Source organism: Staurois parvus, unplaced genomic scaffold (genome assembly GCF_062004578.1).
Source record: "Staurois parvus isolate SC_StPar_1 unplaced genomic scaffold, SC_StPar_1.0 ptg000498l, whole genome shotgun sequence".
Lineage (NCBI taxonomy): Eukaryota > Metazoa > Chordata > Amphibia > Anura > Ranidae > Staurois > Staurois parvus.
Genome location: NW_028318294.1, coordinates 2,025,985 through 2,044,019, shown reverse-complemented (window position 1 = coordinate 2,044,019; position 18,035 = coordinate 2,025,985). Strand labels below are relative to the sequence as shown.

The 18,035-nt window shown below is 42.0% G+C and overlaps 1 protein-coding gene across 4 annotated transcripts in view; it reads right to left on the bottom strand.

Annotated features, from left to right (window-relative positions):
- Positions 1 to 18,035, bottom strand: part of CMIP (c-Maf inducing protein) — a 275,138-nt gene that overhangs the window by 7,152 nt on the left and 249,951 nt on the right. For all 4 annotated transcript variants that reach the window (XM_089689802.1, XM_089689803.1, XM_089689804.1 and 1 more), the window contains 6 exons: positions 15,127 to 15,243; positions 12,745 to 12,885; positions 12,016 to 12,063; positions 9,701 to 9,847; positions 6,287 to 6,392; positions 6,116 to 6,186 (listed from right to left, as the gene is read on the bottom strand). In XM_089689802.1, the coding sequence (XP_089545928.1) occupies positions 6,116 to 6,186; positions 6,287 to 6,392; positions 9,701 to 9,847; positions 12,016 to 12,063; positions 12,745 to 12,885; positions 15,127 to 15,243 (630 nt within the window). The remainder of the gene's footprint in view (positions 1 to 6,115; positions 6,187 to 6,286; positions 6,393 to 9,700; positions 9,848 to 12,015; positions 12,064 to 12,744; positions 12,886 to 15,126; positions 15,244 to 18,035) is intronic.

Sequence of the window (18,035 nt, the reverse complement as noted above, 5' to 3'; positions counted from 1 at the left end):
ATTTTGGCCGGTTATTGATGAACTTTGAGCAGTGGATGGCCTTGTTAGCACTGGCCCTACTACCAGACATCCTTTGGATCCAACAATTAGAAGAGCCAAAAGATTTTTTTTTGGTTGAGCCAGCAGACTGAGCAAAAAAAAAAATTGTGAACAGACTCCTCCATCTAAACAAATGAGGTGTATGGAGGAATACACCCAGCCAGGACATTGTATTGTGACAACAGCACCCGCCACTGTCAGAATACACTATCTGTACCTGCACAGATTTTTCAACATGTCCACTTGACAGAAGTCGATAACTAATTCTGTCAAATAGGAAGGTCACACACTGATCAAAATAGTCCGGTTCCTGCTGTACCATCCAAATTTTGATCAGTGCATGGCCAGCTTAAATCTTGGCCATATGGTAATTGCTGCCAGTCAGCTGCAATCAATGTTTGGAAGCAGCCATTCTATTCTGAGCTGCCTGTCAGCATACAATAGCCCCAGAAGAAGATTCATCCATCCGTGCTTTTGAGTGTGGATGCAGAAATCTGTTCATCGCCCTCTCGTTTGGCATCTTTCGATTGAAAAATCATGGAGCTGGGCAAAAAAACGTTGGCTTAACAATACCCGCACTCAATCAGATGCAGCCATTGTTTAGGTATTCTGAAAGCGTGTGCGGCAGATTTGGCCGATCCCTGCTGCATAATGTCAATGGAGTTGATTTTGTATTCAGCCAGTGATAAGGTTTTTGAGCTCTGGATCTCCAGGTGTAGTTTAAGATGGCTACTCAAAAAATGGCAACAGTCCCAACCTATAACCTGCCTTAGCAGTAAGATGCACATAGAAGTTGTTTTGCAGGCTGGCTGGTAAGTGTTGCTGGGAAATCCTTTGTCTTTAAGGAGGGATGGGCTCCTCCAGGCACACCTGCCCTTCACCTATCCATTGATACATGTACTCCTACTATGGAGGCTTTGGAAATTTTAGTTAGGTCCACAGTATACAGAGGACCCTTGACGTGGGACTGTGGCTTATGCATGTATTTGCAAGTGTGTACAAACAAAAGCCTCTTTTTAATGGAAACTGTTAGACAGGGCCAAATTGGTTATTTTGCAGGCTGGCTGGTAAGTATTGCTGGGAAATCCTTTGTTTGCGATGTGCATTGCCCTTCCATGTGCACCTTACTGCTAAGGCTGCTTATTAGGTTGGGGCGGTTGCCATTTTTTGAGCAGTTGGCTAATTTGGATGCAGGGATACACTGGATGCCTTTGCAGTCATTTTGCTACAGCTGGGCATCACGTGCATCCCAGTACCTTTGAGGTGGTATGGGCTCCTCCAGGCACACCTGCCCTTAACCTATCCATTGATACATGTGCTCCTACTATGGAGGTTTTGGAAATTTTTAAGTTAGGTCCACAGTATACAGAGGACCCTTGACACGGAACTGTGGCTTATGCATGTATCTGCAAACGTGTGCAAACCAAACCTTCTGTTTTTAGTGGAAATTGTTAGACAGGGCCAAATTGGTTGTTTTGCAAGCTGGCTGGTAAGAGTTGCTGGGAAATCCTTTGTTTATTTGTATAATTTAAGCAGGCCATACACTGATAGGTATTTTGATTCCGCTTGCAGGCCAAATTAAAAAAGTCCAGCAGATTCCTCTATATACACTATACAGGAAGGACTGAATGAATCTGCTGGGCCGGCTGTCAGAATAACTAAACAGCACTGCATCTGAGTGGATGTGACCACTGTTCAGCCAACATTTTCCTGCCTAGCTCCAAGATTTTTCAATTGAAGGCTGTCAGGCAAAAAGGGTGACAACAAGGCCCCACACAAACTGAAATTCAGCGGGTTCATCAGGAACCCTTTCTTTGGGGGACTGGCTGGTAAGTGTTGCCGGGAAATCCTTTGTTTATTTGTGTAGTTTAAGATGGCCATACACTAATAGGTATTTTCATTCCAAAAAGATAATAGTACGAGCGCTAAATGCAATTATACAATATTAAAAAATAAATATATATATATATAAATATATATATATCAATATGAGTAAAAGTATAGCAGCTAGCACTCAGGGTATAGGTAACAGTCCCAGAATTGCAATCCTTTTTTAGAGAGGTATTTTCATTCCGTTGCAGGCCGAATGAAAAAAATCCAACAGATTCCTCCATCTACACTATAGGCAAAAAGGGTGACAACAGGGCCCCAAACAAACTGAATTTCAGCCGGTTCATCAGGAACCCTTTCTTTGGGGGATAAGTTGCTAAACCAGCTACTGCAGCATGTATGCACACACCCCCAGCTGCTTGAAAATGTCTATCTCAGAAGTTCTTCTATCACTCAATGTCTTCAGTGTTTTCTACATCCTCAGTGTTTCAGGTATCTAGGAATGTCCTTCCATACTGCCCCGTACTACATCACTGACCTAATATCCAAGTACCGCCCAACAAGCACACTCCGCTCCTCACAAGACCTCCTTATCTCTAGTTCCCTGGTCTCCTCCTCCCATGCCCGCCTCCAGGACTTCTCCAGAGTGTCACCCATCTTCTGGAACTCCCTGCCCCAACCCATCAGATTATCACCTACTCTCCTCTCCTTTAGGCGCACCCTGAAAACCCATCTCTTCAGGGAAGCCTACCCCACCCCCTGCTAACCTGCCGATCTCCTCCACTCTTCCTACCACTCTATCCCCCACAGCTATCTCCTCCTGTGCCACCATCCCCTACCTCCTAGATTGTAAGCTCCAAAGAGCAGGGCCCTCAATCCCCTCATGGTTTGCATTGTATTGGTATTGTTCTGTCACATGTTCTGTCCCCCTTTGTAATGTACAGCGCTGAGCGAACCATTGGCGCTTTATAAATACTGTATAATAATAAATGTAGCTACCAGCATTGTAAAATAACACATTAAATACTTTACCTTTACTAGCCATAAAACATGGAAAGTGAAAAGAAATTCATGTTCAAAATCCAACTTTACATTAATCCCTTTGTAGAGGCTGGTTCTCTAGCATGTCATTCTATGTTTGGGTGTGGGGATTTGGGAGTTATTTTTATCGCTACACAAACTAGGTAATCCAAAAAGACGCTTAACACCCAGGAAATGTTATATATGGAACAGAATTACAGGCAAAAATAACAAATGTGTCACATGGCTGGGTGTGTGTACAGGCAGGATAGGACAGTGGGTGTGCTGGTGTAGTTAGGATCTTGTGGAGATTTAAGCCTTTGCTGATTAATTTAAGGCCGGCTAATTAAAGTGCATCTCCATTTTATTAAGCTGAGATACTTTTGTCTGGCATCTGCTGCAGGGCTGCTTAGGAAGGTTCTACATTATAAATAGGCTATGTCAGACCAAATTTAAAAAAATGCACAAATGAGAGCACTAGGCATTCATTTTGGCTGACAGTATTAGTCCCCATTCACACCAGTGCAAACGGTCATGCCATTTGATAGTTTCAAATCACATGACAAGTCACACCCTATTGTCCGCAATGGAAGCGGTCAGATCAGCTCGATTTTGGCTCAGTCGGAGTCGCACCGATTTTGAAAGTACTTCATGCACTACTTTTTGCAAGTTCGGGTGCGACTTCCATAGAACATTCATAGACATAGTCTTCCAAGTCGCACCTGAAGTCGGACTGACATTCAACTTTGAAATCATGCGAATTCAAGTGAAGTCATGAGATTTTAAAGTCAGATTTGGTGTGACCGAAGACTTAAAGTGCTATTAAACCCACAACAGTGGAATCAGTCTGTATATGCAGTAAAGCTTGCTTGTTATACTCACTGTGGAACCTAATCCTTTGCATTGTTTAAAAAGGCTGTTTGATCCTGACTTCTCTGATCCTCCCCTTCTTCCAGTGTCTCCCTCTTATCTCCTGATACGACATATCACGTGGAAACACTCTGCACATGCTCAGTTTAGTGTGTATTGCTAAAGAGGTTTTTATTTTTTTCTGGAGAGAGTGTATGTGTTCAGCACAGGGCCAATCAGCACTATCCAGACAGAGGTCAAGGGATTTGCATCCTCCAAGAGCAGAAAGAAAACTCCTCCTACAAGGTTTAACATGTGCTCTGCTGGACACTGAAAGAAGTCACAAGACTGCTCTAACTGCTGATGAGAAAAGGTATTTAGCAGTTTATATTTACTAAAATAATTGCATTTCCATGTTGAGTGTACTGTGGGAGACCAAATATAGTGATTGCAGGGTCCAGGGAGACCAGATATAGTGAATGCAGGGTCCAGGGAGACCAGATATAGTGAATGCAGGGTCCAGGGAGACCAGATATAGTGAATGCAGGGTCCGGGGAGACCAGATATAGTGAATGCAGGGTCCAGGGAGACCAGATATAGTGAATGCGGGGTCCGGGGAGACCAGATATAGTGAATGCGGGGTCTGAGGAGACCAGATATAGTGATTGCGGGGTCTGGGGAGACCAGATATAGTGAATGCGGGGTCTGGGGAGACCAGATATAGTGAATGCGGGGTCTGGGGAGACCAGATATAGTGAATGCGGGGTCTGGGGAGACCAGATATAGTGAATGCGGGGTCCGGGGAGACCAGATATCGTGAATGCGGGGTCCGGGGAGACCAGATATAGTGAATGCAGGGTCTAGGGAGACCAGATATAGTGAATGCAGGGTCCGGGGAGACCAGATATAGTGAATGCAGGGTGCTGGGATTAGTAACACTTTAAACAGATGTATGAAATGTTCCTGATACTCTGATACCATTTTCTTTTTTTAACCAGTTGCAGACTCTGGGTGTGTTAGACTTTGCTCTGAATATAGAAACATACAAAGAAACATACAAAGAAACAATGTTTCACTTTGTATCTTTCTGTTTATTCATCTATAGATCAAAAGGGATGGGCTTAGATCTGCAGATGAAGTAAATTAAAGCAACTGGAGAAGTTAACAAAAAAATGTTTTAATGAAATGTTTCTTTGTTTAACCCCTTATTAACCTTTAGTTACTCTAATCAGCCCTAATTAACTCTTTATTCTCCTTCTCCATTCAATTATTATTCCTGCTGATTTTTTTTTTGTTTCCATTTTATTAACTAATAAGATTTAAACTTTTTTTTTTTGTTTTTGTTAGTTTTGTTCGTTAATATTTTTACATCTTTAACATATATTTACAAATTTCACATTTAAAAAAAGTGCAAAATTGGAACAAAAAAACACTTAAATTCATTTGTAAATAACTTTGCAATGCTTTGTACCGGAATCCTAATTTTAGCATCATTTTAAACAGGACAAATTAGAGAACAACTTTTTATGTGCAGCAACACTATTTATTTTTAAACTAACACTACTCAAAAAGAAAAAGTGTGTTTTGTAACGTTTAATTGTTTAAGAATTGTTTGTCCTTAAAAAAAACTATGTATATTTAAATTTTTGTCTTAAATAATGGCAAAGTTATCGCTGAATAAACAGGCCTGCGTCAGAAATGTAAAAATTGCTCTGCTCAGTAGGGGGTGAAGAGGTGAACTGGTTAAGTTACTGTCTATGAGCTTTTACAATCTTTTGTTTTAAACCAAAAATGTAACATATTGAAGCTTACCAATCCTTCAATGTGGTGACTGCATTTTTTTCTTGTTTTAGGCTTTTTTTTTTTAGCTGTTTTCAACTGGTGATCTGGCCATTAACACACCTCCTGTGCCTACACTCTGGATGAAGGAGAACAGGGGGCACCTTTGGACAGCAGCATTGTCAGTCTGGGGGGAGTGTTACATATACTAGAAGATCTAAACATACTAACATATTGAAGCTAAACTCCAGCTAATACTTTATAAGTTGTTACAGAAAATGTTTTTTTCCTTTAGGTATAAAGGTTTTACAAAAATAAATAAAAGCTGATCATTGTAGGCACCCCTGACAGTTGTAAATGGTTTGTTTCATCTTCCGATGGTGAGCTTGTTCTTTTGAAAAACACTCACTGGCAAGATCACCACGTGAAAATAGAAGAAAGCCTAAAAAATAAAATAATGCAGCCACCACAACTAAGAATTGGTAAGCTGCAATGTAATGAATGTTTGCCGTTGGGTTTCAGTCAATATCACTCTAAAGGTAAGGGGCCATCAATATACTGGTTGTTTCCCTGGAAGAGGAATGGTTTCTGGGTTTACCTTAAGATCCTCATAAGTGTCCGCTGACAGTTTGGTGCTGTTCATGTTTAAGCTGCAGAGGCTCTTCATAGCTAAGTATAAAATAGAGAAATATTATAAACGTATAGTCTATTGAATGCAAACAGTTAGAGAGACTATAGAAATGTGGGATGATAAAGGGAGATGCCTTACAGCTCAGTGCCAGCAGCCCAGCATCTGTGACAGGGGTTTCACACAGGTTGAGAACTTGCAGCGCAGTGAGGTGCTCAGATAAAACCCGCAAACCGGCATCTCCAAACTGCACACAAAAAAGACAGACAAATATTACTGTATTATATCAACAATCAAGTTTGTGAAATCAAAATATAATACATCGCTGCTAATGGAGAACATAGCTAGACATACTTGATCACCAGTGTGCTCTTTGAAACCAGGATGCCCATAAAAGTTCCTACTACATGCTGACTAGCCTCAAGATGGCTTTCCCCTGGCCAATTTCCAGGAATCAGGGTCCTTGCTGACCACCCCAATCAGAGCCACCGAGCTTCATATGACAAGGTGAAAGGTCTTCTCCTGAAAGGAGGGTGTAGGTACCTCTATCCATATTCAAGTATACAAGGGTGTATTTACCACAAAGCAAAGAAGGCATTTGCCTAGGGCAGAATTTTTCAGAGGGGCAGCAGCAGTTTTCAGGGGGGCAGTGCTGTCCCCCAAAAGAAGGAAAGGAAGAATGGACACAAGCAGCACAGGGACCAGGTGGGATCTGAGAGAGACCTGTAGGCTGCTTGATGGTGTATGCAGAGCCTGACCCTTGTTCCCGGGGATGTCCGGAGCTGTGAAGGTGAGTGTCTTATCTCTTGTAGGGGTGGGGGGGTTGCCAGTGTATGGGGGGCAGTGGTAGTGGAAGGCTCTCTCGGGTGGGGGGGTGCAGCTTGTCAATGGGGGGAGACAATTTTTGTGTTGCCTAGGGCAACATGAATTCTAAATACACCACTGCAAGTATTCATTGCCTGTTTACAATATTTAAAGTGGCTGTAACCTCTGACATATATCCAGTGAAGTGACTGGCCTCAGGTGATAAGTATACCTTATGGCGCTGCTCCAAGCTGTGGATGGAAGGAAAAAGATCACCCTACCAGCAAGTGAGAAGAGGGGAGCATGAGTCCGAGCGATTCCAGTATAAGTCAATACAAGTGAAGGGATGGACGCTGCTCAACCGACCCCAGGAATCCAATGTTAAGGAATGACCTGGCCGTGCTTCTAACGCGTTTCGTCCTGCCCACTGGGGCTTGGTCAGAGAGCCTGTCCAGGCCGTTCCTTAACATTGGACTCCTGGGGTCGGTTGAGCAGTGTCCATCCCTTCACTTGTATTGGCCTCAGGTGATACACACAGATAAAACCAATCCTCCTATGTAGGTTGTACCTGTTTATCTATAGCCTTCTTTCCCCTACATCCATTTAAAGTGCAGAATTTACCCAGGATCTCTCAGCTCTGAAAAGCAGGGGAGCTGAAGTTACTTCAGTGAGGAGAGCTCTGATAGCTGATTGGAGGGACGGGCACAGAACTCAGCACATAGAAACAGGGCTGAGGCTGTCAATCACAAGCTGTGCATTCCCGTCACCATTTTTCTCTTGGTGTTATGTAAACTTGTCAGAAGTGACTCATGCTGATAGCAGAAGAAGAAGACAGTGAAAAGAAATGACACTCAGTGCTCTGGACTGAGACAAGTACACACTATAGAGGGATAGGCTTTGTTCACATTTCATGTCCGAGGTTTACAACCACTTTAAATATGTTCAAGTTTCCTCTCTCTAACATCATTTTTAACATAAAAATTAAAGTGTACAAGACCCTAGCAATGAAAAAAAAGATATGAGAATCACTGCAAAACATTTACTCGCTTCTCCTATTTAGTTCACTTTTTGGGCTGTTAAATATGTCATTGAAAATGTTTTGTTCTATCTGTTTGATAAGTACAAACGAATATCTGTTGGTCATGTCAGAAATTCAGAGCTGTCTTGTGTACACTTCCTGTGTTATCCCATGAAATTGAATTAGCCCTCCTGGTTCTCATCTTGGGACACAGAAGGATTAGTGTACATGCTGTGAAGATGATAGGGTGGCAGGGTTTTTAGTAGTTTAGCAAAAGACAACTAGGCAGGGCTGACACCACTCGGTTCACAACAGGACTTAGAAGCCATGCACATTTCTGATCAGTTATTTTTCTATACTTGCAGGTTCATTAAAGGGAAACAAAACAAACGAGTAAATGTTGTGCAGAGATGCTCTGCATATATATATATATATATATATATATATATATATATATATATATATTTATTTTTTTAACCCTGACATACACTTTAAGCTGTGCATTATATTGCAACATCACTCAGTAAAATCAGCTGGTTAATGCAATACGTAAGCTATCCTACTTGATTCTTTGTTTCTGCAGGTCTCAAATATTACTCCTTAACAGTGCAACTGAAAACACAGCTGCATTATAGATACAGCTGTGTCCATAGAATGCTTCTGTCTGGTGTCAAAAATTATAACCACAACCATGTATTCTTCTCCACTTCTCATTGGTATAATTTACCTATAGAACAATAGATGCTTCTAAAGCATAAGAAAAAAAGGAGAAATAGATACCAAATACAGAACTAATCATGTATTTGCAGAACCGGAAACGCTGACTAATTCAGCTCCTGGGCAAGCACTGGAAAACAGCTGTTGGTTCCTGCCCTTTTGCTCAAAAGGCATGCTCACAGCTGGCCAGAGCTAGAGCAATCTGAAAACCAGTGCTGTGCCTGACAACAAGTTTTGCTGAGCAATTTTAACCTTTTCATGTGAGCACCTCCCGGCCCTTTAAGTTGTTTCAGATGCCGGGAGGCGGGGCGAAGTTTTAGAGTCATGTGCCCGCTGTGATTCACTGTCACATGATCGGAAAAGGTCCCAATCGCAAGGGGAGATCGGGACCTTTCCGTGAGACACCGACATATGTGCTGGGAGCACGTGTTTTCAAATGGTACGCAAATATGCGGTCGATCGGCATCAAGGCAAAGCCACCGTGAGGCCGCATATTTGCATTCAGTCAGCGTCAAGGGGTTAAAGCAGCAATAAGAGTAAAGTAGTTTTAAAATCCCGTCTGACTCGAATGCTTTTTTCGGAGGGGATTATAGTCTCTCCCTTACTACCGTTTCCTTTTCCTCCAGCCTATGCAGTTAATGTCAGGCAGGCAAAGAGTGGGAAAGACAAAACTGTGGCTAGATTTTCCAGGAAAGGTGGTGACTTGCATAGGAGACATTCGAAAGTTTAGAAGGAAGATTACTGAAGAATAGAGCTATGTAGCAAGATTCCCTAAATGTAGACCCAAACTCATTGCTACACTCGAGAATCACCGTTTTAATGAAAAGTGGTATCTCTGAAAAGGATTACTTTTGGCAAAATGTCAGGTCCTCTGTAACTGCTGGAACTTGCATCATGTTCAAATGTGGCTGCTTAATTTCTGTAATGTACTGTAGTTCTGTATGAGAACCTGTTAGCTCACCTCCTACTACATCCTGTCAGCCGTTAACCACAACCCCATCCTTAGTTCGACATACCTGAGTTGACCACAGGTTGAGCTGTTTGAGTGAAGGCAGCTTGATGAGTTGCTCAGCACAGGCACTCGTTACATTGGTGAAGGCCAGACTGAGGTTTTCTAGGTTTCCGAAAGAGCCGGAGCTCAGTAACCTGGCGAGATCCGCATCCTGCAAACAGAGTGCCTCTTTTAATATATATATACCAAGGTGAAAATACTGTTTGGGTTGTGATCACATACAAATAAATAAAATGCAGCAATTTACAAATACTAGTGACCATTTTTCTTGACATCTTAAAAATGAGAAATGTAAGATCTGCCTTTATAAAAAAATTTAATTATATTGCCAAATCTGGGACAGTTAGTAATTATAAAACAACTGAAAGCCAAATTCCAAGAAGATGGCCATTGCTCTTCCAGGGCCGCCTTGGAACGCACGTCCCGGAAGTGACGTCAATGGTGGGCGGTGACGCGTTTTGGAGCATGAGCAATCACTCCTTCATTAAGACCGTGTCTTGAACGGTGTGCGGTGGCCATCTTGGAATTGCACCTGCTCTCCCCCTGCTGCTGCTGGATGGCACAGTGCAGGGGCGGACTGACAACTCATGGGGCCCCCGGGCAATAGGGGATCATGGGGCCCCTGTGTCCTTGCCCAAACTCAAAAAAGCCTATGAAAAAGGTACCAGGGGCATCTCATGGGGCCCCCTACTGACCCCAGGCCCTCGGGCAGTGCCGAGTTTCCAAATGGTCAGTCCGCCCCTGGCACAGTGACAGGAGCCCTGCATTGACATTTTTATATGCCTGAGCCTTATCACCTTTTGTAAGTGGTTTTAACCAACAAATATGTGGGTATACTGCGATTTCTTGTTCTCTTCTGTTTTGAAAAATGGGAAGGCACTCTATGACTTCAAAGTCCAAAGAGGTGCTTGCCATCTTCTGATTATTTATATCTGACAGGTTTATTGTGCTTCCGGAGCTCCAATGCTGGACTCTGCTGGTCTCAGCACCTTCAAGTTTAGAGTCGGTGCAGCTACTATGCCTGCCCCTCCTCCTGTCCAATCACAGATGCCTTTGTATTAGTTGAACTCATTCACAAAATACAAAGGCTTCTGTATTGTTGGCTTATCCATATTATTTACAGGGGACAAAAAATGGAAACACTACATGATTAGCAGGTGTGAAAGTGACCACGTTTCGCTTTGGAAGAGGAAGTCACATAACATTCTTTTGCCCCTCCCCTCTGCTGTCCATATACAGAAACCTTTGTATTTTGTGAATGCGTTCAACTAATACAAAGGCTTCTGTGATTGGACAGGAGGAGGGGCAGGCATAGTAGCTGCACCGACTCTAAACTTGAAGGTGGGTATGCATTAATATATATGATGTATGTATATTGCTGTTTATCAATTCAGTTCTATCAGTAGAACGGAGTGACAGCAGAATGAAAGGAAGGTGAGTATTTGCAACTGGGGAGGGAAGGAAATTAAGTGAACCTATTGTTTTGCCCTTTAACGATTTTTTCATAGTTGTGTACTATTTATTTTAATTTTTAGTTGAAAACTACATCACAGAGCACAATGGATTTATTAATGCACAAAACAGAAACTGTTTGTCTCCAGATTATCTCTCTATGATTGAAACTTCCTAACTGGGAGAAACAGGAAGGATGAATCACTGAGCCATTCAGTGTAAACTGCAGCTTCAGCTACTGAGCTCTATAAACTCCAGACACTTTTCCAGCAAAGTAGGTAAGATTATTACGACATGAGAAATGAACCCTAGAGGTCCACCTGCTGTGTAAAAATGAAAAAAAAATATCTCTAGACAATATTTCGTTTTTAGTCCTGACCATAATGAGCAAAAGAATATAGAGTATTTGTAAAACCACTACACATTCCCTAACAGACCCTGTCACCGCTTTAAAAAATAGAATTCTCAAAAGAGCTATGGCCAGAATCTTCACATGCAGCACTCCCAGTATTGGATGCTCGTGCCCCCCATTGCAGGCTGTGGTTCCTCATGCCAGCTCCTATATCAATACAGAACACAGCAGTGATGTAGCGGCCAGTAGAAGGTACCACAGCGAGGACCAGACATCTGAAATACCTGCAGCTGTGCTGGATGCAGAATACTCTCTGACAGCATGGAGGGGGGGGGGGGGTTGGCAAGTATTACCAGCCTTATACTGCAGGGTGTATTTATTTAAAAAAAAAATGACATAGTTGCTTTAATTAACATTCCTTATTGGGTTTTGATGCAGCTAATGGCTTTAGATGATGGTTAATACAAATGCAATTGCAGTTGAAACCAAACATATTGTGAACAAGCAATGCTTACTGTGGACTTAGATGGCAGTGTTAGGCGAGTGGGACCTCCTTTTCTTTGCTGTAAATACAATGAATGAATGAAAAGAGTCAACATATGAAATATAACAAAATATTGCAAATGATTGATAAATCATTGGAATCCTAATGACTGCTAACCTGGTTATAATTCATTTTATCATTGCAAACAAAAAATGAACCACATCACATTAAAGGAAAAGATTTTTCATAAGTCATTTCATCTACTTTAAAGTATATCTAAAGTAACAATATGGCAATAAAAACTTGAAAAAGTCTCTTGCTAAAGCCAAGCTAAAAAACCCCAAAAGGCTAGGTTGGACCTGGGTTTTAGCAGCAGGTTAACTGTAATGCGGGCAGCAAGGCCCATTGGCTAGCTGCCCCTGGTCAATGGCTGCATTATGGGTTCATTCCTATATCTTCCCCAGGGGATCCATCCTCCCACACATAATATTAACTGTTCTCTTATTAAAAACACAAAAACATTGTCATCCCCATATAAATCTGTAAAAAACCACAAAAACATTGTCATCCCCATATAAATCTGTATAAAAAGAAAAACATTGTCATCCCCATATAAATCTGTAACAAAACACAAAAAAATTGTCATCCCCATATAAATCTGTAAAAAAACACAAAAACATTGTCATCCCCATATAAATCTGTAAAACAAATACATATACAGCACTTTTTCCAGGCATTTTCAGTAAAATGCAGAACTTACCAGCTCTTTCAGTTCCCGCTGTCTGTCGCAAAGCTGCTCGTACATTTTCTTTCCTACATCTGTACTCTCCAGGGTAGATATGATCTGCAGCTGTGTGTCATTGTTTTCTATGATGTTGTATTCCAGCATTAGACAAAGGATCTGAAAACAACAACAGGAGAATTTCAAAGCAAACTCAAGGCTAATCAAAATGATGCCAGTTGATAACAATTGCAATTCAACAGCAGCAAACCATTACTTTTTTGTTTCTTTTTTTTGCCAGCTTCCAATGGGAGATCACTTAATATGCAAAACAGTGGCTGTATGTAAAGCCTGGATATGTAATAAGTAAACATGGCTTCCCCCTATGTACCAGGGGCGGACTGACGCCTGGCTTCCCCCTATGTACCAGGGGCGGACTGAAACGTGGGCACTGCCCGAGGGCCCGGATCAGTAAGGGGCCCCATAAGATGCCCCTGGTACCTTTTTCATAGGCTTTTTTGAGTTTGGGCAAGGACACAGGGGCCCCATGATCCCCTATTGCCCGGGGGCCCCATGATTTGTCAGTCTGCCCCTGCTATGTACTGTACATAAATGCTTGATAACTATATCCAGCACAGGGCAGCACAGTGGCTGAATGGTTGGCACTTCCGCCTGGCAGTGCTAGGGTAGCTGGTTCGAATCCCAACCACGGCACCTCCTGCCTGGAGTTTGCATTTTCTCCCTGTGCCTGTGTGGGTTTCATCTGGGTACTCCAGTTTCCTCCCACACTCCAAAGACATGCTGGTAGGTTAGTTGGATCCGGTCTAAATTGGCCCCAGTATGTGTATATTTGAATGTAAGTTAGGGACCGTAGATTGTACGCCCGTTGAGGGTTAGGGACTGATGTGAATTCACAATATATATGTAAAGCGCTGCGTAAATTGACAGCGCTATATAAGTACCTGTAATAAATATCCGGACGCAAGCTTTTTAAAGCTTAACTCCAGCCCATAAGAAAGAAATACACCAATACAGCTAGTTAATCATTAATAAATCATATAGTGAGCTGAGAGATGATCCTATCAGTCTTCTGCTGCTCTTTTTCTATCCAATTAGCAGGCTGGGACGGAGAGAGGGCACCACTCTATTCCCTTCCACAGTCTATAACTAACAGAGAAAGCAGTGTCATCCACCTGGCTGTGCCATGCGTTAGGACTGTGAAAATATCAGAACTGGGGAACAGAAATACAAATTGTTTGGAAGGTAAACAGTTGCAGTATATGTATTTTACTATTGTTTTTTTAATTGATTGCCTAGAGTCCAGCTTTACCAATAATTGATCAGAATATTGGCATCAAGCTAAATGTCCTTTTACATGGGTGTTCCGTTCTTTTCATCATTACAGTTACGTTTAAAATAAATAAATAAAAATCTGTTTTTCATCAGTTTTTACATTCACTACCAATGCAAAAATGGATGCAAAAGAGGACCATTTGTCTGTTTACATCAGTTTTTCATCCTTTACGTTTTTTTTTTTACTGAACAAAAGTAGGGCTTTGATCTGTTCCAAAAAAATGGATGTTGATGGATACAGATGTAATCGATGATCATCTGTTTACACACATTTTCCATAGAGATGCACTGATGTCCATTTTTCATCCATCAACAGCTGAATGAAAAACAGGCAAATGTAACGCCCAATGCAAAAATGGATGCAAAAGAGGACCATTTGTCTGTTTACATCAGTTTTTCATCCTTTACGTTTTTTTTTTTTTAACTGAACAAAAGTAGGGCTTTCATCTGTTCCAAAAAATGGATGTTGATGGATACAGATGTAATTGATGATCATCCGTTTACACACATTTTCCATAGAGATGCACTGATGTCCATTTTTCATCCATCAACAGCTGGATGAAAAACGGGCAAACGTAACGCCCATGTAAAAGGGGCCTTTGGGAAAAGAATAAAAATGGCAGTTACCATTTAAAAATAAATAATTTTTCCCGTAAAACAGAAATATGATCCAGTCATGCGATTATTCCAGAATGATTTGTGGAAAGGTTATTTATCTTTTTCTTACCGAGTATACTGCATAGGTTCAATGAGATGTGAGAGCTTTGTAAAGCATTGTTGAGTATGTTGCTCTGTAGACATAGGTGAGTGCAATGTCTGCTTTACGTCAGCACAGAGCCTTTCTGCAGTTGCTTCCTGTCTCCATGCTCTGTAATCTTTAATACTCATTTCGGAGCCCTTTATCTGTCTGTGTGCCCTTCCTTTCTTTCCTACAGCAGGAGTTACAGTGCAGCTAAGATATAAGTGGGGATACAGGACATTTTGCCAGATGCACAGTATACTGAGCCATCTGTGCTCTGTTTTCTGCAAGCCATTAGGCCAATGTGTGCTCATTGGCGGTTCTCGTACCTCCACCATGGTCTGGTTTCCTCGCAAGGCAAGCAACATGCATGGCCCCAGCTTATTCTCGGCCAGCGACAGGAGAAATTTCTTGGTTTTATAACAGGAACCCATCAAAATGTGAACCTGCGTGAGAAGAGAAGTGTTACATGGGACTTCATAAAAGACAAATAATTCTTAGCACAGTTCAGCCTTGGCAAACAACATACTGCAACGGTTTTTAAATGTGCTTCATTATTTAAAAAACAAAAAAACACAAAACATTTACCACAACATTGAATTAATTATATAGGGCTGCCATTGTGTGTGTGGTACAGAGTTCACAGCACCATTCACATTAGTCAGTCACTGCCCCAGAGGAGCTTACAATCTAATGTCCCTATCACAGTTTAACAAAGATATACACTCCTACACACACACTAGATCAGGTTTTATCAGAAATCAATCAGTCAGTATTGTTTATTGATTTTAGAGCAGATTAGAAGGTCTCTGTATGAAAGCCATGCAAACACAAGGCGAACATGCAGGCCACATGATAGTATCCCTGGTGGGAGCTAAGGGGGTACCCACCAGACCTCCTGTATGGGGACCAGGTCAGCAAGGGGGCCCTGGGTGAACTGAATGTGGGCATGGAGGGTGATCAGCACAGTGGGGGGGGCAATTACTAGAACCGATCCACTGTATGGCTCTCTCTTTAGCAGCTGGTTCTCTCTCTCCCGCTGGCTTTCAGCTGCTGCAGAGAGCCATACAGGGGATCACTTCTAGTAATTACCATACGTTTCTCCCTGCTGCCCAGACACCCCCCCTGTGTGCCCCCACCCCCACAGTGCTTCCAGCTTTCCTTCTCTCCTTCCCACTGGCAGCTGCTGCAGAGATCCATACAGGGGATCGGTTCTAGTAACTACCATAGTAATTACCATACATTTCCCCCTGCTGCCCTGGCCCCCCTGTGTGCCCTCACCCCCGCACTGCTTCCAGCTTTCCTTCTCTCCTTCCCACTGGCACCTGCAAGCACACAATAGGATCCTGCTGGATGGAGAGTGGGGAAAAGGTCTTGTAAATATGTCACATTTACCAGCTCCTTTCTTTCCTGAATGAACACAATGAGTGATCAGTACTGTACACACACTGTGTTCATGCACAACTAAAGCATAGTAAACAGTTTTTTTAGGGGGGGTCTTGTCAGGTTGGCTGTATGGGGCCCTGTGGTTTCTAACACAAGCCCTGGCTACTTGATCCTGAAGAAATCTTCACTACTGGACTGCTCTGTTCTCTTTCCATGGATGAACTTCTGGTGGGTTGAAAGCTTTGGGTTCTACATAAAGCTGCAAAAAAAAGTTCCAGACAAGGACCCGCCTCCTTCTTTCTCCTTCTCCTATGGGAAACGTTCCTTCATTGCTTCCACTACCTGTAACAAAATCTGTGAACAGAGAGAGAATCCTGTGACTCAGCCTCTCTCCCATTCCCAGATCATGCAATCACATAATATTTCTCAATGGTGGGGGATTCTTCATTGGGGGATTTTTCATAGCAGCTCAACCTGGAGTCCAAAACGATTAACCCCCCGTGCGCTGTAAATTCATCCACAGGAAGAGGACAAGGCAGCCCAGCAGTGAAGATTTCACCAAGATCCAGCAGCCTGCACATTGCGGGACATCATTCATGACAGTTAAATTACATAACTAACGCAATAGAGAAAGAAAAATAGCTAAACTTCAGCTTTTTGTCTTTCAGATTTTTGGGGAGATTGTGTATGGTGAGAAATACCTGGATCTGAAGTCCAAATGTAATGACTGTAGTATCCATGTATTGTTTGAAGTAGAAACTATGCCAAAAAAAGCCTTGGTTTATGGCTCAACAACCATCTTAATTGGGACATACATGTGGTAATCTCCTTTTCTATCTTATTAACACCAACAGTGTCAGACTTGATCTGCTGGATAAAGCCCTCCCAGGCTGTACCAACCAGATCTGCCATCTCTACAATTAACACAGCATCCAACACAATGGTGTTTACCACCACATGATATAGTACAACGTTATTAAATAGGTAGTGTGGAGGATGCTAACATCCAAGATATAAGTAATCACCCAGGGGTGATCATCCCACATAATGGACTTACAACTTAATGGTGAAAAAAAAAAGGAGAAACGGAATTCAAAGATGATAACCGGGCACACAGAAAAATATAATACATTAAAACAGTAATTATTAAAAATATCTTAGATTAAAACATCACAAAATATTCATAAAAGCACAAAATATATATTTCTAGTCATGCCCCTGCTATGTCTACGCGTTTAGCAGGCATCCACTTCTTCAGCACTATAACTTTATTTTATTTGTTTACTGTATTTTTATTCATTCTGTGTGCCTGTTGGTAACCCTTGAATTCCCTTTTCCTTTTTTTCCCCCCCATTTGCTTTTCAGTGCATTATGGGATGATGACCCCTGGGTGATTGCTTATATATTGGGAGTTCGCATCCTTCACACTATTTGATGCTGTTGTATTAAAGGTTAAGTCCACCTTTTTGCCCATGTTTCATGTCACAGCCATATTTAGGTTGTAACATAAAACATGGTCACATTACCCAGCTACACTCAAAAATGCATGCAAAGCATCTTCTATGTCCTTACAGGATGGTGTCAACTTACAAGCCGACCTCAATGCACTGTTTAATTGGGCAACTATGTGGCAAATGAGGTTTAATGTTGATAAATGTAAGGTTATGCACTTGGGGCTAAGAATATGCATGTATCATACATACTAGGGGGGGTAACAACTGAGGGAATCAATGGTGGAGAAGGATCTGGGAGTTCTGGTAGATCACAAGCTTAATAATGGCATGCAATGCCAAGCTGCGGTTTCTAAAGCGAGCAAAATCCTCTCTTGTATTAAAAGAGGTATAGACTCCAG